At 36.1% G+C, this 19,472-nt stretch overlaps 1 protein-coding gene across 1 annotated transcript; it reads left to right on the top strand.

Moving 5' to 3' along the window:
• Positions 1–208: 208 nt before the first annotated feature.
• On the top strand, positions 209–19,109 carry CARNMT1 (carnosine N-methyltransferase 1). Its single transcript, XM_002190538.7, has 8 exons — positions 209–610; positions 2,972–3,167; positions 4,088–4,251; positions 9,658–9,798; positions 13,809–13,987; positions 14,935–15,048; positions 15,957–16,060; positions 16,299–19,109. Exons 1-8 carry the CDS (start codon positions 288–290, stop codon positions 16,398–16,400), a joined length of 1,323 nt encoding a protein of 440 aa, XP_002190574.3. The 5' UTR covers positions 209–287; the 3' UTR covers positions 16,401–19,109.
• The last annotated feature ends 363 nt before the right edge of the window (positions 19,110–19,472 follow it).

Raw genomic sequence — 19,472 nt, 5'->3', positions numbered from 1 at the left:
CAGCCTGGAGCCGGCAGCCGGGCGGGGAGGTGGGCTGTGAGCGCCGAGCCGGTACTCGTGTGCCTGGGGAGCCCCGGGGAGCCCGGCACGCCTGAGGCACACCTGAGGCGGCCAGCGGCACTGCCGCCTCCCGCACCGGGCCGCACCCCTCAGGCCGCGGCCCCGCCCGGCGGCGGCCCGGGACGCGCCTCGGGAGCGCGCACACGCAGTCGCGCGGCCAGCCCCGCCCCTCTCGCGATACCTCCTGCGCGGGGCGGGCGGCGCGCGCCGTGCCGCGGGCGCGGGGGATGTCGGCCGCGTGCGCCGTGTCCCGGAAAGCGCCGCTGCTGAGGCCGCGTCCCCAGGGCCAGAGGGAGCCGCCCGCCAAGGTGATGCGCAGGGGGCCGCGGCGGGGCCGCGGGGAGGAGCGGGAGCAGCTGCCGTGGCCGGGAGAGAGCGGGAGTGGCATGGGCGCGGAGGCCGAGGCGGAGCGAGCGGCACCGCTGAGCGACGAGTGGCGGAGGCGGCAGCCGAGGGCGCCGACGCCGGCGTCGGCCAGAGCGGTGGAGGAGGAGGAACGCCTGGAGCGGGAACATTTTCGGAGAATCATCAACGCTTTCCGATACTACGGGTGAGTGAGGCCTGCCCTGCGGGGGTCCCTGCGCTCCCCCGGGAGCGGAGCGGGCCGTTCGCTCCGGCTGCGCGCCCTGCGGCCGCCCCCGGCCCGGCCCGGCCCGCTCCGTGCGCAGCGCCGGGCCCGGCCGGCACGGGGCTGCTGCACCGCTTTCCTTTCGGGATACGCGCAAAGTCGCCTTGATACTTGTCAGTGCCAAAGCACCAAATCTGAAAAGAGCGCCTTGAGATGTCTTAGGAGATAAAATGCTCTGAGACGCTGTACAGTCTACAGTAGTGTCTCTTGCTGGCAAAGAAATGCAAAATGTAGTTTCGATTATGGGTGGGAATTCTTGAAAGGCTTTTACTTTGCAGAAGAGATAAGGCCTATTTCTAGGGATTATGGATGCCGTTTTTGATAACATCCGTTAAGTTAGAAGGAGTTTTGCTGGCTCCATAGAAATGAGGAACACCTAGTTTTAGGACTGAATCCGTTTAGTAGACGAGGAAGCAAGTTACTCGCATTGCATGGAAGTGGAGACTGGCTGGAAAAGTCCAGCCAAGTTTTGGTAAACCGTTTCCTGTTTCTAGGTTTGGGAAGCAGATTTGTACTTCAGCTAACAAAGCCGCATCACGCAGCTCATTACTATGTGCTGGGCCTTCTTTAGGCAATGTAGCACAGGCATAATATGTACATCGTAGTGAGGTTCTTGGTAGGAGTGAGCGATACTTACATAATTTCTTCTATTTGAGGTTTGTCCATGTGAGTTTCTTTTGTCTTCCAGGACAAGTGTTTGAGCCGGAGGTTGGTCTGAATGATGCTTTGCTGTTTCTTCCAAAGTGAATTCTCTAATTCAGTTTGGACATATCGAAGACCTAGTTAATTAAAAGTATCTAATACTGATTGCTACTAATTAATTCCGACTGTAACTTATTTATATTAGTGGTATACTTGCACCCTCAGGCCTTAGAAACTGGGAGTATCTTTCTCAGCCTTCTGCTGATCTGTGGTTTTGGATTGCTTTTGAATGCTTGTTTCAGTAAAAACATAAGAAAAGGATGTTATTCATATTTGCAGTATAGAGATTCAATGAAATTACTTCTGTCTCAAAGAAATAATTCTAAATTTAGGTGAAATTACATATCTTGGTACTTAATAAATGGGATTTTTTTTTCCTCATACATGTTTCCAGTTAACTTGGAAACATCTGTTTGAATAAGACAGTAATACACTTTCAGATGAGTCCAGATCTTGTTCTTGTCTTCTAGAGATAAAATTTTTCTATTTCAGTTAGTCATTCTGCTAGATGTTTGTCATTTAGCTTAAAAGGTTGGAGAATAAGGGTCAAAGGCTTTTTTGCTGATAAAATTGCAGGAAGATGTTTTTGAGCTAAGCTGATACGCTTTATGTAGAGCATCAGTTTGTTTTTTCTCTTGTGTTTTTTTGTGTTTCTTATCCTTGAATGTAATTTTAAACCAGTATTGCTATTGCAGCGAACAAGCTGTTCTCAGTAACACATGAATGAAATATTACTTAGTCAAATTTCTAGAATGAGGTTGTAACTAAAATGCCAGCAATTGCAGCTGTCTCTCATAATGGCTAGTTTTTTCAGCTTTGTGCTGCTGTATGCTGACACAAGAGTTGGGAAAGTTCAGTGTGACTTGACTGGCTAAAATAATTTGGTGGTCAGAAGGGTCAGTATCTCGTATTGAATTATCTCTCTAGAGTCGTCATGACTATGCTTTGCTACTATGTTTCTGTCAGTTTAGACAGAAATCAAATCTGGCAAAATCTCGGAAGAGTCACCATTTTGATGAAACTTTTATCCTGGGGAAGAGGAAAATTATTTTTAACTTGCATCAGTCACATGATCATGTTTACAGTACTTACAAGGAATATGCTGTTAGTATCTTTGTGGGTCTTCCAGAATTCTGGTATGGTCCAACTGAGACTTTTACAGTTCTCCTGAAAGCATTGGATATTAAGAATCCCAGTTGCCACTCCACATCTTGTTATTTCTGTAACTGAAGCTTACCACTGCATTCAAATTAATTCAATTTGAATTGGATTTGTGAAACAAACTTGGAAGATGGTCGGTTGTTAAATTTTATAGGTCCGTGTGTTAAGGTACTGATCACCTGCTCTGGAAATGGGTGGCTGAGGATGAAACAGTGAGGAGGAAAGGATAGTCCTCTGAAACTGGAATGTGTTAAATGGAGTAGTAAGATAGAACTAGAGCTTAAAAGAATTTTTGCCTAGAAAATTCTAGAAAACTTTCACTTTCTGTGTTTAAAAAAAATGAATAATTGAAAGAGCTTATAGTGAACTATTTACGTGTGTGTATATTGCTTCTAAATATTTAAAACTTTTGCTTTTCAGAACGAATATGCATGAACGAGTGAACAGAACAGAGAGGCAGTTTAAGTCTCTTCCAGCTAACCAACAGAGTCTTCTTCCGCAATTTCTTCCTCACCTTGACAAGATTCGGAAGTGCATTGATCATAACCAAGAAATACTACAAACCATTGTGAATGACTGTGTTCATATGTTTGAAAATAAGGAATATGGAGAAGATGTATGTTAAAATGGACTTTTTTCTTGCTCCAGAATTAAATTCTATATGCCTTGGGATTTTCTACATTTGTTTTAAATACCTCAAAACTCCAACTATCTTTTCTTTTGCCTTCCTTGTTTCAGCGGGTTTTTTTGCTCACACTTTTCTTACTCTTATCTTTCACATTTTGCAGAGCTGATGTTTAATGTAGTTGTTTGTTGTTAGTTCTGTTAGTTACACTTATGAAAATTAACTGTGAATCTGGCAAATCATTGTTTTCACTCCAGAGTTTTAACTTTTCCTTGGTTAAATTTTAAAAGTAACCTTTTTTTTTTCTGTTATCTATATCGAATATAAGTGATACTGTCTGTCTTCATATAGGTTCTTATATGTTACAACATTACAAATTGCTTGCAATTCTAGATTGTAAGTATTTTTAATGTTTTTATTTGTAAATTTACTTACTACTTGACCTACTTTCTATCAAAAAAAATAACACCAAGACTTAAAGGACTGACAGAGATGGAAACTGAAGTCCTCCTTGGATACAGGCAAGATACAATAATGGGCAGCTCTAATGTAAGCATCTCAGTTTTGCCTTATCCGTATCCAAAGGGATCATTTTTTTCAGGGTATGCAGTTCAGCCTCTGCCTGGCTAAGTCCTGATCCATTCCTGAATAGGGACTACCAGTTGTGCTTCGCTGTGTATTGTTTGTTTGATCTGGAAACTGGACTTTTAAATGCCAAAGAGAGGCCAGCAAACTCAGTTTGTTTAGGATATTAGGGTGGATTTAAGCCTGGGTCTCAGGAAAGACAAAGCTGAGACTCCCACCAGTTCTTGCAGCATGGCCTTTTTTTTCTTCATAATTTGCTTCCCCCCAGGACTCCAGATACTTGGTATGTTTTCCACTAACTTTTTTTTTGTCTCCACTTTATTCAGGGAAGTGGGAAGATTACACCAGCTTCAACTTTTGACATGGATAAATTAAAATCCACATTGAAACAATTTGTGAGAGACTGGAGTGAAGAGGGAAAGTCTGAGAGGGATTCCTGCTACCAGCCAATTATTAGTGAAATTATAAAGAACTTTCCGAAAGAAAAATGGTAATAGTGTCTTAAAGCTTTTATTTATGTGGACTTACACTATTGCACAAATCTAAAACAGAATTTACAGAGTAATGAAAAGCTTTGTTTCAAAAGTAGAGAATTTATTATTAATTTAGTAGAATTTAGTTTTCAGTCAGGAAAGTTTTTATTTCTAATACAAGATGTTGGAAAAGAGTATAATCATAAGCTTCACAAAGTAATACCAGGTAAACCAGTAATAAATTTTTGTTGTTGTTCTGCAGCTGGGTGTAACAATATTTGTCAATCTTACAAGTGAGAGACTTCAGAAAGTTAACTCAGTTGTGCTTAGTGAGGTAAAGTTTGCGGGTTAGCCGATCCTCAGAGTGTGTCTGCTGTGGGTAAAAGGAAGGACTCTGACAGCAGGAAGTAAGGCTTTTACTCTTCTTTATGGAAAGAAAGAGGAAGACTTAACCACTAGTGCAGTTGCACTTAATTGTAAGAATTTACTCTGAACATAGTAAATTCTAACCTTGGTTTCAGACAGCTGTTCTAAGAAAATTCTTAAAGCTTAGTTGCACATATGAGGGTTATTTTGTAAGTGTTGACTTGTTAACAGTGTCATAATAGTAATTGATGCAGAGGTTTTAGGTAATTTAGGTAGAAGCATACTAGTAAAGTCTCAGAAGGTTATAGTCCTATAATAATTCCATGTTTATTGGCTCTGTCAATTAATCAACCCAGTCATCCTGAAGTGCATTTTAGTTTATTTATTTAGTTCTTTCACAGTGGGAAAATGTGAGAATTTTTATTCATAAAGGTAACAGGCAGGTTTGATGTAGCAGGTTATTGTTGTGGTGTTTTTCCTCTCTGAGCAATTGTTAATAATGCTCTTGTGTGAATTTGAAAAGTCTCTTCCAGTAGCCATCGTTTAGTTTTATTAGTAAAGACATTTGTGGTGGGAGAACATGGAGTGTAGATAGTTTGTTTTGCCTTGAACTGACTTACCTAAAGATACTTACCCCTTGAATAATGTTTTATCTGCAATTGAACTTCCTGCAATTTTTCTAGTGCTAATAGTGACTCACATAAGATAAAAAATGAATTAAATACTGCAGGTATACCTCTGATGTGTAATCTGTAGGAAAACTCTTGGTTAGTTTTGCAAGAAGTCATTCTAATCTCCAAAGCAGCAAATCAGCTTTTTCTCTTGTCTGCTAGCTGTTTATGGATTTTGGTTATTGGAGAGGTACCTTATGTCAAATCTTAAGATATTCATGACTGAGGCTGCAGAATTTTGACTTTTACATTTGTCATTAGTGAACTCTATTTCAAAAACCTTCAGTTGATATTAGGAAGCAACATGTGGTAACAGATGGGGTGAATCTGAAGTTGACAGCTTTGTGCTTCTTTACAGGGAATTGTCACGGTTGTTGTCAGACAGAACTGATGTGGCAGAGCATTGCTGTTGTGGTAGCTCTGAAGTACTGTCTGAGTTTTATTTTGTCTCTGCTGAAATCTCAGTACATCACTGTATGGATCAGACATCTGTACTGCAAGTCTGAGTTCATGAAACAGCATTTTTCAAATTTCTAAAATGTGTATTACTTATGTTATCATTGTGGAGCTGTTGTAGCACTTATGTAAAACCTTTTCTCTGTTTACATATTGTTGGCTACTATGTCAGCTCACTCATTTTTCCAGGTGACAGAAGGCTCTTATGGTTAGATGTACTTTCCATTTTGAGGTGAGAAGCAGAGTCATATACTGTCCAGCTATCAAATGTATTTTCCAAGATACTGACAGAGAAGCCCAAAAGAAATTACCAGAGCTAAGTTTCCTTTTAATATGAGAAACAGCTTATTAGGTCTGAGCCTGAGCTTGACTATACTTTCTGAGTGTGTTCAGTCACATTTATAGTGGAGTTGAAATTTCTGCTTTATTTGAATTTTATTTGTCTTTGTATGAAATGCATTTTTCCTTGCAGGTCTTTGTACATAGCCTAAAGAAGATTGTCAGTGTTATTGCATCACTCAGGTGCTTTGCAGGTTTTTAAATTAAAGTATATAAAACTCAACTGTCAAGTTCAGAGAATTGCTCTTCAAATCATTGTGCTATTTAGCATTTGTCTTTAAAAAAATCACTGACAATATGATTAAAGTAAAATAGCAAAATATGGGATACTGAGAATTTGATCTGTTTCTATTCTAAATTTCTAAATTTACAGACCTCATAAACACTAGGAAAGGAGTCCCACAGTATGTTCCTAAGCTGGTGACACTATGTTCCTAACACTGATGACAAGCCCATCTCAGTGTGAGATACATAGTTATTACTTCACTTGAACAATTCAACTGCTCTGTTTAGTTGACGAAAATGAGGATTGTGTTTGAGCAGAGAGTCTCATTTTTATTTTGCTAAGAATGTTTACCCCTTCAGCACCATTACTTTTTTTTTTACAACACAATAGACATGAATTAAGCCTCCATTTTTATCATGTTTAATTTCCCCCTTTTAGAAAGGACACCTTTAAAAAAGTTAGCATCTTCATTAATCAGTAGTCTTCTAAAAGCTGAAAATAGATCACACTGAAACATGCAGTGTGAAAAGGGCATGAAAGATTTGTTTTTGATATTTCTCCATTGTCTTTTTAAAGAGGCTTCTGCAATTTCGGTATGAGCTGAATAGTACTGTGCCTTCTTCTCTGCTGCTTGACCAGCACCTTTCCCCACACCTCTCAGGTTAATAGGCTGATGCTGCTTCCCTCTTGGCCCACAGCTTTTCACTGGGTACTTGTTGGATACTCATTTATGTTCCCAGCTGCTGCTAGATGTATGTCATGGAAATCCTGTCCTTGCTGGCTGGTTCTAGGGCAGTTTTCCTTGTGGGTCACTTTGGGTTATTATATTACTACAGTTGTTGCTTTGTTTTTGTTTTTTTTTTTCCGTTAACTTTGTAACTCCTGTAATCACATAACCACCAGAGAAAAGCTGGTTTTCTATCTTCTTAAAGGACTATAGCCATTAAAGAAACACTTTCTTTGCAATTAAAGATTTTTAGATATTATAAGGATTCAAAATTCAACATAATCCATTAACAGTTTGTCACAAACAGTTCAAGTCTTGAAAAAAGTGTGACAATTTTTTTTCTAATAAGGGGATGCTGTCAACAGTGAGTTTGCCACATACATTATTTCTCAGTCTGTAAATTCAAAAATGTGCTCTTGGAAAGTTAGTGTCAATGTTACTGGACTGAGATTTGATTACATTGTATTTTATTAGATGTGTTCTGTTGCTGAAATGAATTTCGTGGCCAGGAGCATTCTCCAGCGCCTGATCTGAAGAGTCATGATTGAAGATAAATTGCTAACAAATTTCCAGACTTTTATCCCTAAATAAAGGTGCAAACAAAAGTGAAGTTAAGTCTGCACTAGAAAAAAAGAATTTGATACTATTTTCTAAGAGAGAATTGGGAAAATTTGTTTAGAAGTACAAAAACTTTAAATTGTGACTGTAAAGATAAAGACAACTACAGGCAATTTCAAATCAACTCATTTGACTGTTAGAGGTTTTTTTGTGTTTCAGAGTGCATAAAGGTGCAGATTTCAAAATGTGAATATACCTGCATATCTATTAGCTACCAGATTGCTATAAGAAGCTACTTCTAATCAGTGTGTTGTAATCTTGAAAGTGGTTTATGGCTTGTCATCCCATTCATCACAGAAGTGTCCACATGAGGGTGCTAAAATCTGTGTAGAGATAGTCTTAATATTTCATAAATAAAGTTAAATTGTAAGGCAGTGGAGAAATAGGTTAGAAAATCTATTTGGAATAATGGTGTACCATTATAAACAAGAAAAGCTGTAAGATAGAAGCTTTTCTGGCTTCTGCCAGAAAGCACATTTTCTTCCTTCTCATGGTTCTCTATTTTCTGAAATTTCATATTGAGCATATATTTTTCTCCTGAAGTATTTTTTTTCCCAGGACTTTGTGCTAGCTTCTTGTTTCCCCTGTAGAAGAGAGATAATGAGAACCGTTTCTTCACAGGAGTGCTCTTAAGTAATAACACAGTCTTGATTTCTAGCTTCTTGTTAAGTCAGAAGAAGAGCCTGGATGTATAATGGAATGGAAATGAATGGGATGATTTTCCATTTTGGAGACTTCACTAACTAGATGAAGAAATCAAAACTTAAAAGGCACTGTTAAAACTGCCTTGTTAGACTGTGTGGTATTTAGAAAAGAATAATACTTCCTTTTGGTTTTGGGTAATAGTGTTCAGAAATGTACAGCTTTTAGGATCTGTGTATCTCCTTTATTCATCTTCATGCTTGTGCAGCATCCTTACTCTTTTGAACCCTTTTTGGCATTCTGAATTTTTAAGTACTCAAAGACTTTGTGTTTTGGTGCCTTTTATCCTTTGAAACTGGTGGTTCTGGCCTCCTTCACGTACTTGCATATAAATTGGTACATGTATTTTTTGTCTCTGAAGGTGATATGCAAAATTGTCAGGAGGTCTATGAATATTCATGCTAGCAGTATTCTCTTGAAGTGAACTCTTGAAGTTGTGTTTATGACTGGAAACTGAAAAACTATTTCTTTATAGATTAAGTATCTTCATTTTGGCATATGAGTGGTTTCTGTTTTATGAAGGAAGGTTTGATTGCATTGTGGTGGAAGTGCGACAGACTATGTTTGTACTTCCTTTTCTACCTCAAAGAGGAGCAATTCTCCTTTTTGAGATTCTTAATTCTGTTTGTTAGTTGCTGTACTTGGGAGAGATTTTAAGTATTTCAATGAACACACTGCTGGATGTTTTCTGGTTGTCTTCAACTTGATGCCTAGTTATGGGTAAATTGTTAGAGAGCTGCAATGTATTTGATTTAAGAAATATGTCACTTAGAGTACTTTGGGGAAACCAGTGAGCAGCACATGAAGAACCCACCATTGCTGGAACAGTCACTACTTTAAGGTTTTTACATTCTGAATTATCATCAGATTGTGGAGATTCTATGTTTTCTTGTGTCAAAATACTTGCTTGGGCTTTCTGTTTTTTTTTTTCTTGCAAGATAAAAAATATGTCTAGAATGCTTTCTGATTATCAGTGGGGCTTAAAGGAAAATATATTGTCCTATATGATAATATTCTTCACTTCAGAAATTTTTGGCTGGATAACTATAGAACTTTTAAGGAAAACAAATTGTGTATAGCATTTATGCTCTGTATTCTGAATGAGGGTTGTATATGTTATTTTGAGTAATTTCTGTGAATTATTTTGACTGTACAGTTAACCAATCTGATCAGAGCAGGTTCAGTTTCATTTAAAAGTGAAGTCATACAGGAAACATCATAGAGTATCTAAGTATATGGTGGGAAAAATGTTTGGCTGGACCTCTAAGTTGTTTTATCATCAGATAAAGACTTAACTGTTATTTTTGTTCTGTTGCAGGGATTTCTCCAAAGTTAATATCCTGGTACCTGGTGCTGGGCTAGGTAGATTGGCGTGGGAAATAGCTATGCTCGGTTATGCTTGCCAAGGAAATGAATGGAGCCTCTTTATGCTCTTTTCTTCTAACTTTGTACTCAACAGGTATATAGCTTATGTTTTACTTGAATAAAACTAGAGAGGCAAAATTATAAATGAGAGAAATCTGAATATATATGTCTCAAAAGAATAGATTCTTAAGTTGGACTACAAGGCACACATACTTTTTAGAATGCTTTAAGAAAAAAGAAAAGTCTTGGGGTAAATGGAGAAGGAAGTATTGTATCTGAGTCATTAAAATTACTGTAAGCATGGCTTTCAAATTGTGAGATTTAAAATCTCTAAATTGTACAACAGATTTTCTGCAAAATTTTGACTAGGTTTTATTATCTATTTCACATCTGTTTCTGTAAAATGGACACCTGTCTTACTATTACTGAATATGGCTAGTAAATCCATTCATGGTATTTAGTCGTGATGGTTATTGACAGAGGATATCTGTTTAAAAAAAGTATTGCCTTCTATACTAAAATTTTAGGCACTGTTTTGATAAGAAAAAGAATAACTGAAGCATGCTGAGCACGAGGCTAAGAGTTAATAGTTCCACAATTATGCTCAGGAAATAAATCTAAATGTAGTAAATTTCATATTACAGGTTTTACTTCAAATGACATTTCTGTATTTGGTATTCTGCCACTTGCATTGGAATTACAGTTTTCTAAGTTACTTTGTTAGGGAAGAAAAAAGGCAGCACATGCAACTGTTCTTTTAAGAAACAGAGTGGGAAAGCTACAGGTGGGCAAATATTGAAAGAGGTCGGGAGGGTGTTTTATTGGGGGGGCAGGGGGCGATTAGTCCAAGTTCACAAAGGCAGAAATTGATAGTTTATTTATTGGTCTGAAATTATACACCTCTGCTGAAAATACCTAAACTATTGGCTTTTTTTCTGTATTGCCATATTGTTTTGGAGACTGTTTTATAGACTGATTATCCACGGTGCACTGTGATGCCGTTGCATCTCACACAGCTTACTGTTCCAAAACAACAAGGGGAAAACACTGCATGGTGTCTGCTGAGTATCTGCGTATCCCAGTAGTGCTCCCTGTAATGATAATAGATGTTTACTGGATGCTAATTTGTTCTTTTTTTCCTGCATTATCCTCAAGTGACTCATTTGGTGGTGAAATTGTATATTATTATTGATCTGACTGATCCGTTTTAGCTGCTAAAAGGAAACCATATTCCTCTCATATTTTGGAATTTCAAAGCAGCATAAAAGTATTAATTTCCCATCTTTTGGTGCCCTGATTAGCTGTCGCAGAGGTTAGTTAACCTCACCCGTACCCTCTGATGACATACTTCCTTAAATACTTCTTTAAATAAATACTTCCTTAAATAAAGAGTCTTTGCCTATATGTGAATTTATCTTAAAGATTCATGCTTTACTAACAGTAGTAATTTTAGCATTTAATGCTCATGTAGTGTTTCCTGTTCATGTAGGATATTTAGCAAAGAGGTGTATATGCATTAAACTTGCTAACAATATGAGATTGTGAACAGGAAAATTGAGTGCTGTGCAACTGCTGTAGTCTTTATCTTTGCTGAGCGAGTTATCAGTTGTATTGTTAGCATGGAAGAGAATACTGCTAGCATGACTGAGCAGCAGTCAATTTAGTTGAAGTCCAAGTATCCCTTTCTGCCATATCTAATTGTGGACTTAAGGAACCTTCTGTTAGAAATGTTTTAGGGACTTGAGGATTCTTTCAGTTTAGTCTGAAGTAGCTGTTTATGGTTAGCTTTCTGAAATGTACATTTATTTTTCTGAAACTGGAAGAAACAGCTGTGATCAATATAAGGTGAATATAATACCTAAAGAAGAGTGGTCAGAAAAAAAGAATTTGGCAATTAGTTTTTAACTGTAGTCTCAATTTAATTTATACCTATTTTTTGTTGATAAAAGCATGAGGATTTTGCTCATCTGTGCTTACAGTTTTACAGCTTACAGCTTTACCTTCTTTCTCTGACTGGTTTATATTTAGGAAGACAAAGTACTGTTTTGAATGCCAAGCATTGCTACAGCAGGCTCCTAGATGTGGTACAGTGGCTTAATGTTTCTGTGTGCAAAGTGTGCTGATTTTCACACATTTTAAAAAACCTTTCATGTCTCTAACATTGTTAACTTTTGTTACAGTGGATAAAGTTGGATGGTATGGTAAGGTATGTCGAGTGTGTGTCACAGTGTAACTGTGGTCACTGTAAATATCTGAAATTATTTAGAGTTTATTGTTCTGTTGAGGAAATTCTAATTTGGAAATAAAGTGACCCTAGACTAGTTAACCTGCAGCAACTCCAAGGCTGCTTCAGTCTTTGTATGGGACATTCTGCTTTCACTTGTGTACCTAAGGTTCTTACATGGTGTGTTTTTCTTCTTTATTTTCTGGAAAGAATATAATTTTAGATAAATCTTGACACTTGGAGGAGACTGCTAGTTGGGTTTGTTGCATGTCCATTAATGCCTTAGGATTAAAACAGTTAAGTTACATTTTTTTTGTGTATACCAGTGGTGAGAAGCGAGATTTGACCTACCCATTTTTTCCAAAACTGTCTTTTAAGGAGAATGTTGAACAGTGAACATTTGCTTATGGAAAATAATGAAGTGTGTCACACTTAAATATGTTGGATGTTTATAATAAAATGTGTATTACACATCTTTTGCTGTAAGAATGGAATTGCCAAGGACTGGAGTACTTGGTTTTGAAGTAAAAATTGTTGAAACTGGAAATGCAGGTTTTCAAGCTTCTATATGAAAGAGATTGCTATTTTCTATTAAATTGGAACTGTTTCCAAGTCTATGTGAACAATGAACTCCTTTTTAATTTTTTTTTTTAATTGCTCTTGTAGTGGTTAGGGGACTTTTTTGTTGTTTCGTTTTGGGTTTGCTTTTTTTAACCAATTGCATATGTCTGGTATTCATTTATACATTAAGTCATTGAACACTCTATACTGCTGCTTAAGTTTTAGTTTTTAACTGATGAAATAGAGATATGACATGGAGAAGGTAAAAGATACTATTTCAAACACTTTATCACAAATATATTCTAATCACCCACAAGCCAAAAGAGTGCACTTTCTGTAACCCAGTAGATTGCTTGCAGTTTATGAAATGTTTGATGACATGTATTTTGTGGGACAGATATGTTCTCTGTTGTCCTTGAAAGAAAATGTTTTTTCATTTTTTAGTTGCAGACTAATTTTATAGGATGGTGGGAAGAGCTTCATGTTATACTTAAATGCTGTGTTTTATTACTTGTTAAAATGTGAATTGATTTGATTTAGTTAGTCATGTGAATCCAGAAACTGTTTTACAAAGACATTTTTACTTGGCATGATTGCAAAGATCCAGGTGTTACAAACTTTAAAATACTACAAACTTAAAATTACTATTATTATGCTTTGCAAAATGGTACTTATTTATATTTTTAATTCTTAAAGCATCTTTTAATTTAGCATTTTAAAAATGCTTTTGTTTCGCTGTGCTTCAAAACTTCCTATGATTATGGTTCAGAAAAGTCTAGAATGATAACAGATATTTCCAAAAAACATCATGGAACCATTGTTACTTTTTGTTTGTTTGTTGGTTTTGTTTTGTTTTGTTTTTGGGGTTTTTTGGTTTTTGTTTTGTTTTTTGGGGTTTTTTTTGTTTGTTTGGGTTTTTTGTTGTTTTTTTGTTTGTTTGTTTGTTTTTTGTTTTTTACTAGGAAGAGAGATGATCCAGCAAGGCTCAGCTTTATGGAATATAGCAAATTAAAAATTTCATGAATCTTACAAAATAAGCATATGTGTTTTCTTCTCGGCAGAGCAATAAGTTGGAGAAAATTACAAGAAGTCCTAAAAGAAAATTCTAAAACTGGAAATGGCAATTCCTTTGTAGTAGTGATTTTGTTAGATTAAAATTAGTTTTTTGATCACTTTGCTATTATGTGGTCCAAAGTGTTGTGAACTAGATTAAATTTTCTGGCAAATATGGAGCTGTTACAGGACTTTGACTCTTATATTTCTAGAGTCTAGATAAGCAACTAGTTGAAACAAATTTTGTTGGTTTTCATATTTTGCAGATGCTCTCAAATTAATTCATGTAAGCTTTATCCCTGGATTCATCAATTTAGCAATAATAGAAGATCTGCTGATCAGATACGACCAATTTATTTCCCAGATGTTGATCCTCACAGTCTTCCTTCTGGTTCAAACTTCTCTATGACAGCAGGGGATTTTCAGGAAATTTATTCTGAGTGCAGTGAGTAAATGCAAACTTCTGGGCTCTCCATCTAACTTTACAGTCTTCCAGTCTACTTTATAATCTATAAACTGATTATAAAGAGAACAGAAGTGTATGTAACAGTATTAAGGATGAAGAACTAGCTGTAGCAATATCCTTATACTCAGAATATTTTTCCAGCTGTATCAATAGTACTCCAAATCAGCTTTTCTTCCTAGTTATAGGAAATGTGGACATCTCCTTGCCTAAAAGATCTTGCAGGAGCCTTCCCCGCAGCTGCTTAATTGTCTGAAGATTCTGTCTTTAACAGTAGAATATCCAAGACTGGCATAAATTAAGTCATCTAATATTTTTTATTTACAGAACTTAAAACTTTTTCTATTTCAAGAATACCCGTTTAGAAAAATAGGGGGACTCATGTTTTAAAAGGTAGACTTTGAAAATTCCTGCTTGGGAGATACTAAAATACTGAGTAAAATGTTTTAAAGCTAAGCGATTTCTGAAAGTACACTTTTGTGTGCAGACTTGTATTGTTCTAGATACTACATGATTGGGGATTTTTGCAGTTCTATTTTTAACACTAGTCATAATGAAATTTATAGGACAGGAGAGTAATAGCACACTTGGGGCTTAATTTGTATATAATGTGTTAAAAAATTTACATTTTACAATTTGTATATAATTTTATATAATGTATGAACAGTTTTGTTAAGTGAATAAGTAGTAATATTGTACTGTGTGTATGTGTTCATATGCACACATGAATACAGGCCAAATTAACCCAAAGTTAACAGTTTTTAATGTAAACCAAAATACTTTACTTGCAAACAAAATAAAGAGCCTTCAGCTGCTGTTAGTTGAAGGTGATTCTGAGGGTATCAACAAATACTGGGGTTAAATGATGAACTTTTACAGGGTTAAAAGCATTGAAACTAATCTCTGTATACTTTGCTCTTTTCGTGCAGATACGTGGGACTGTGTAGCTACTTGCTTTTTCATAGATACAGCACATAATGTTATTGATTATATTGATACTATATGGAAAATACTAAAGCCTGGAGGAATATGGATAAATGTAGGCAAGTGTGACCAGCTGCTCTTTTTGACTTATTTTTGATATTATATTTGGGAAGTGTGTGTAAACAGTTGTGTCTATGCAGCAAACTGTACAGCTAGAAAAATATAGGGCTTGGAAATTATCTCGAGTTTTCATATTATGTTCAGATGTTAGCTAGTTACAATCAAGTCAATACTGTGATTTTCAAAATAGGCAAGTAAATCTTGCCCATGGAAGGTTTTGCATTCATGCATCAAATGTTTGTGTTTTGACAAATGTAGTATTCCGTGTTGTTCTTTGCTATTTTTCTAAGAAAACAGAACTTTAAAACACACCCTTGCTTTTTTGGGGTTTTTTTCCAATGTCTAATTGGTACTCTGCCTTGAAGCAGAAGTTTTGGGAATGTGATTTGATTGGAGTCTTCCAAGGTGAAACAATGTTAGACGTGCCACAGGCATTAAACATGATGCATAGTAAAAACTGGTCAGTTACTGGTCAATCTCTGTCCCAGCCAGTAAGAGTGCTAGCAGAGTTCCTAGGCAGACTTAAATGTTCTGAACTATAGAGACAGCAGTGATGCTTGACTGAAGAAATTTTAAGATACAGAAAACAAAATCTGTCAGGAAATGTTGCAAATTGTTGAATAAGAACTAAAGTAATTAGTTTTTATTTTTCATTGATTCTGAAATTCATTATAAGAATCATATTAAAGTAACAGCAATATGTTCTTTTGTCAGTATTTATAGAATCATAGAATAGTTTGGCTTGGAAGGGGTTGTAGTTCCAACCCTCCCTGGCAGAGAACCTTCCGTATTTTTGAGTATGTGAATCTGGATATAAGTGTTTGTTGTGCTATCAGTGTGCACTTTTGACTTTTAACACATATTTTGTCTTTCTGGTAGCCATTTCTGTTGTATCTTTGTACTTCAGGTCCTCTCCTTTACCATTTTGAAAACTTGGGAAATGAACTTTCCATAGAATTAAGCTACGAGGATATAAAAAATGTTATCGTGCAATATGGATTCCATATAGAGGTAAGAAGATAATGTAGTTTGCAAAAAGCAGTATTGTTATGAATCAGACAAACTGCTTTGAATAAGCCACCATAAATTTCATTCAATATAATGACCTATATTAATGACTTCTAGGAGCATTATGTATCTTATAAATTACCTGCGCATAGATGAGCCTCATAATCCAGTAATAATATAGCATTTTTTTGGTATAGTTCCTGTGCAGAAGCTGTCTTAAAAACTGCTGCTTTGTTTTCAGGTGGAGAAAGAATCTGTACTGTCAACTTACACTGTGAATGAGCTCTCCATGATGAAATACTACTATGAATGTGTGTTGTTTGTGGTGAGAAAACCAGAATAGCAGTGGTTTGAATAGGTTAATGAGAAAATAATACTGTCTTGAAAGCTAGAATTCAGAATAAAATCATCTGGTGATGTATGAACACAACCTCAAATCAGTGGTGCCTTCTTGTTCCTAAGAGGATATAGATAGTGTCTATTTTCTTAATAACTATTGCTATTCAGACATATACTATGCCATGGATATTCATAATACACGTGTGAAAGATTAAATGTTCACATGCACTGTCTTTGTGCTTTGGAATGCATTAAAAAAAAACAGAAGTGTTTTCTTGAGAAAAAAAGTTAATGTTTGCCATAACTAGGCTAATTCTCTACTAATGCTGCCTCATTTTTCATAGATTTATAGTGCTTTTTTTCCTACTTGATGATATTGGAATGCATGGAGGTGCTTACTGTACTAGCTGTATCACTTTTAGACAAGTATTTGTAAATGTATACTTAAATTATGAAGTCTCAAATAGTTGGGAAGTGGTAAAATTATTCTTGACAGATAAAATAGTCATAAGAACTGTTAGAGCATTTCCTGTGCAACTGAAGTGAAATAGGATATTATACTAATTCTGATCTTTGGCTGTACCACTGTAAAAGGTTTAACCAAAAACCAGGAAATGAAAAATGCTATGTGAAAGCAGAACACTGAGTGAAGAAAAAGCAGACTATCACAGAGAAGCAGTATGTTAACCTCAGTTCAGGAAAACACTGATCTGGATTAATCTTAGTGAAATGTGTTAGATGCTTTGCCATCTTGAAATAATACTGATTTTGAGTCATCTTCTCACTGTTTAAGCCAGAACTTTTGAAGTTGATAAACATAGCTGAGTTATCCATGCCATGTGTAGGCAGTACAACATTAAAATACCTGTCAGAAGAGTGAAGTTACAAGTAAATATGTACTGTAACCTAATTACTTCCACCTGAGCCAGGATATGCAGGCCAAATGGAAGACAATTTCCTTGTAACTTCAGACACCTTACCCTTGTGACTTCTTGGTTCCTCCTATTAATTTGGTTATTTCCCTAGCTCATGTGGTTTAGGTGAATATTTAATCTACAATGTACAAGAGGCTGTCATGTCACATACAATCTCATGTAACTTTGAAGTTACGTAAGAAATGAGAAAAAACATAATTAACAGTCACTAGTCTGAGATGAGGTATCATGTTAAGCATTCTGTTTGCGTAATATATGGATTACCGTAAGTGCCATTTGGAGGTATTTTCAAAAATATGTTGAAAATATAAAACCATTATGATGAGGGCTGAATTTCTTTTTCTTCTTTGGCTAAAAGAACATGATCAGTAAGTTGTTTGTTTCTGATTATTTTTTGTCCTTTCTTTCATGGTGATGTCCTAATCACATATCTTTAATAGATCTGTTACGGGATTTTCAATTTTTCTAATCAAGGCCAGAAATTTGTGTCTTTATTTCTAAACTGAAAATCTACAAGGAGGGAAAACAAACTTTTATAAAAACATATTTTCAACATGCATAAGAGAGCGCATGCATATGTTTCAGTATTACGTTCCTTTCTGCTCAGAATCCTGATTGAGAGCAGAGGCTTCTGTCTACAGAAGTTTTTATGTTTGGCTTAAACTACTCTTCTTTGAACTCCTATTTCTGAAAGTGCATGAACTGTCAAAATTCTTCCCCTGTTGCAGGGGAGATGTGTTTAAAGATTAAACACTGCTATTCAACAAATAATAAAAAATCCTTGTGTAGGTAAAAGCAAAAAAACACATCCTTTAATTTCCACATTGTACCATTTAATTTTGAGAAAATTTGTGATTCTTTGCTTTCATTACGCTTTTCTTCTTTTAGGTAGAATATGATTAGTAATCTACTTGATTTTCAAGCTTCTTAAAATAAGACAGAGGTTAGCTAAATGTCAGTGAAGCTGAGGCTGAGTAGCACATCTATCTCTAATACTATAAGTTACTGCCCCTTACACGGTTTGTAACAACTTGAAATGTGCTGTTCTGTTTTTCAAAAAAAAAAGCAATGGAACTCTTCATTTATGGTTGAGTGTCAGTATCCTGACACTCAGGTGTCAGGTGTTCTTGTGGTTTTGTTTCCTTACTGCTCCATGTTATCACAGGTGCCATTTTTGTATGTTCTCTGAAAATATTTTTATATATGGTGTAATGGAGTGATGTGCTTTTATTTCTGATCTAGAAAATGCTGGGTTTTTTTTTTCCAGAGCATTCTGCTTTTAAATTGCAACAGTCACATAAAGAGTTGGAAGCAAAATAATCTTGTTAATGAGCTGTCAGTAGTGTTTTATCTTCAGTCCCATTTATGAGTTTTTAGAATTCGCCATTTGTATTGTAATGCACGGGGATAATTGTGTATTATAGAATTTGATCATTGTTTGATTTAGTTTTATATGCAGAAGGAAATGCTCAAGGTGTTCATCAGCTAAGACTGTTTTAGGTCACTATTGAACTGTACATGGTAACAAGTGTAAAGTAAAATGCTGCATAATCTTCAGTGTAAAACTTCTTTATATGGAGTTTGATTAATGTAAAACGTCCTGTATTTTTTTTAATGTGTTATATTCTAAAATTGGTTGCAAAGATGGTAAGAATGGGAAGTTTCATGTCTCTGTGTGCACTTCCCAGTTTTCAGTGTGTGTAATTGTGAAAAATGCATATTACATGATTGGCTCTTTGCAAATATTAAAATAAAGACTATATGTGTTATGTTGGAAAGTTATGCTGTATTAATCTTTTTTTAGTAGTGTGGTAAATACAGCTTTTGGGCTATAGCATAATATTAAAATAGAAACTATGTGATGTAAGGTAATTTTTGTAACTAGCTCAAAGAATGGAAAAGATAGTCAAGAAATTCTTTGCATATTTGGATAAGAGGTAACAGCAACAAGACACCAAAATCTCTAGAGAAGAATTATTGCGTCCTTGTTGGGACTATTCAGACTTTTTCCAGACTTCAAGGAGCCAAAAGAATTGATTTACAAGATGGGGGCAGGGGGGCAGAAATTAAGTAGAAGACATCCTTTGTTTGAAAAGAATATTTGCATCATGTATGAGATATATGAATATGCAACAGGCTAC

Source organism: Taeniopygia guttata, chromosome Z (genome assembly GCF_048771995.1).
Source record: "Taeniopygia guttata chromosome Z, bTaeGut7.mat, whole genome shotgun sequence".
Lineage (NCBI taxonomy): Eukaryota > Metazoa > Chordata > Aves > Passeriformes > Estrildidae > Taeniopygia > Taeniopygia guttata.
This window is presented reverse-complemented; position numbering and strand designations above follow the sequence as displayed.

What these genes read in the sequence shown, in the direction of transcription:
- CARNMT1 (XM_002190538.7), top strand. Translation starts at nt 288, where the DNA reads ATGTCGGCCGCGTGCGCCGTGTCCCGGAAAGCGCCGCTGCTGAGGCCG. An exon ending in AACGCTTTCCGATACTACGG is followed by an intron (nt 611 to 2,971) that starts GTGAGTGAGGCC and finishes TTTGCTTTTCAG; the next exon opens with AACGAATATGCATGAACGAG. An exon ending in AATATGGATTCCATATAGAG is followed by an intron (nt 16,061 to 16,298) that starts GTAAGAAGATAA and finishes CTTTGTTTTCAG; the next exon opens with GTGGAGAAAGAATCTGTACT.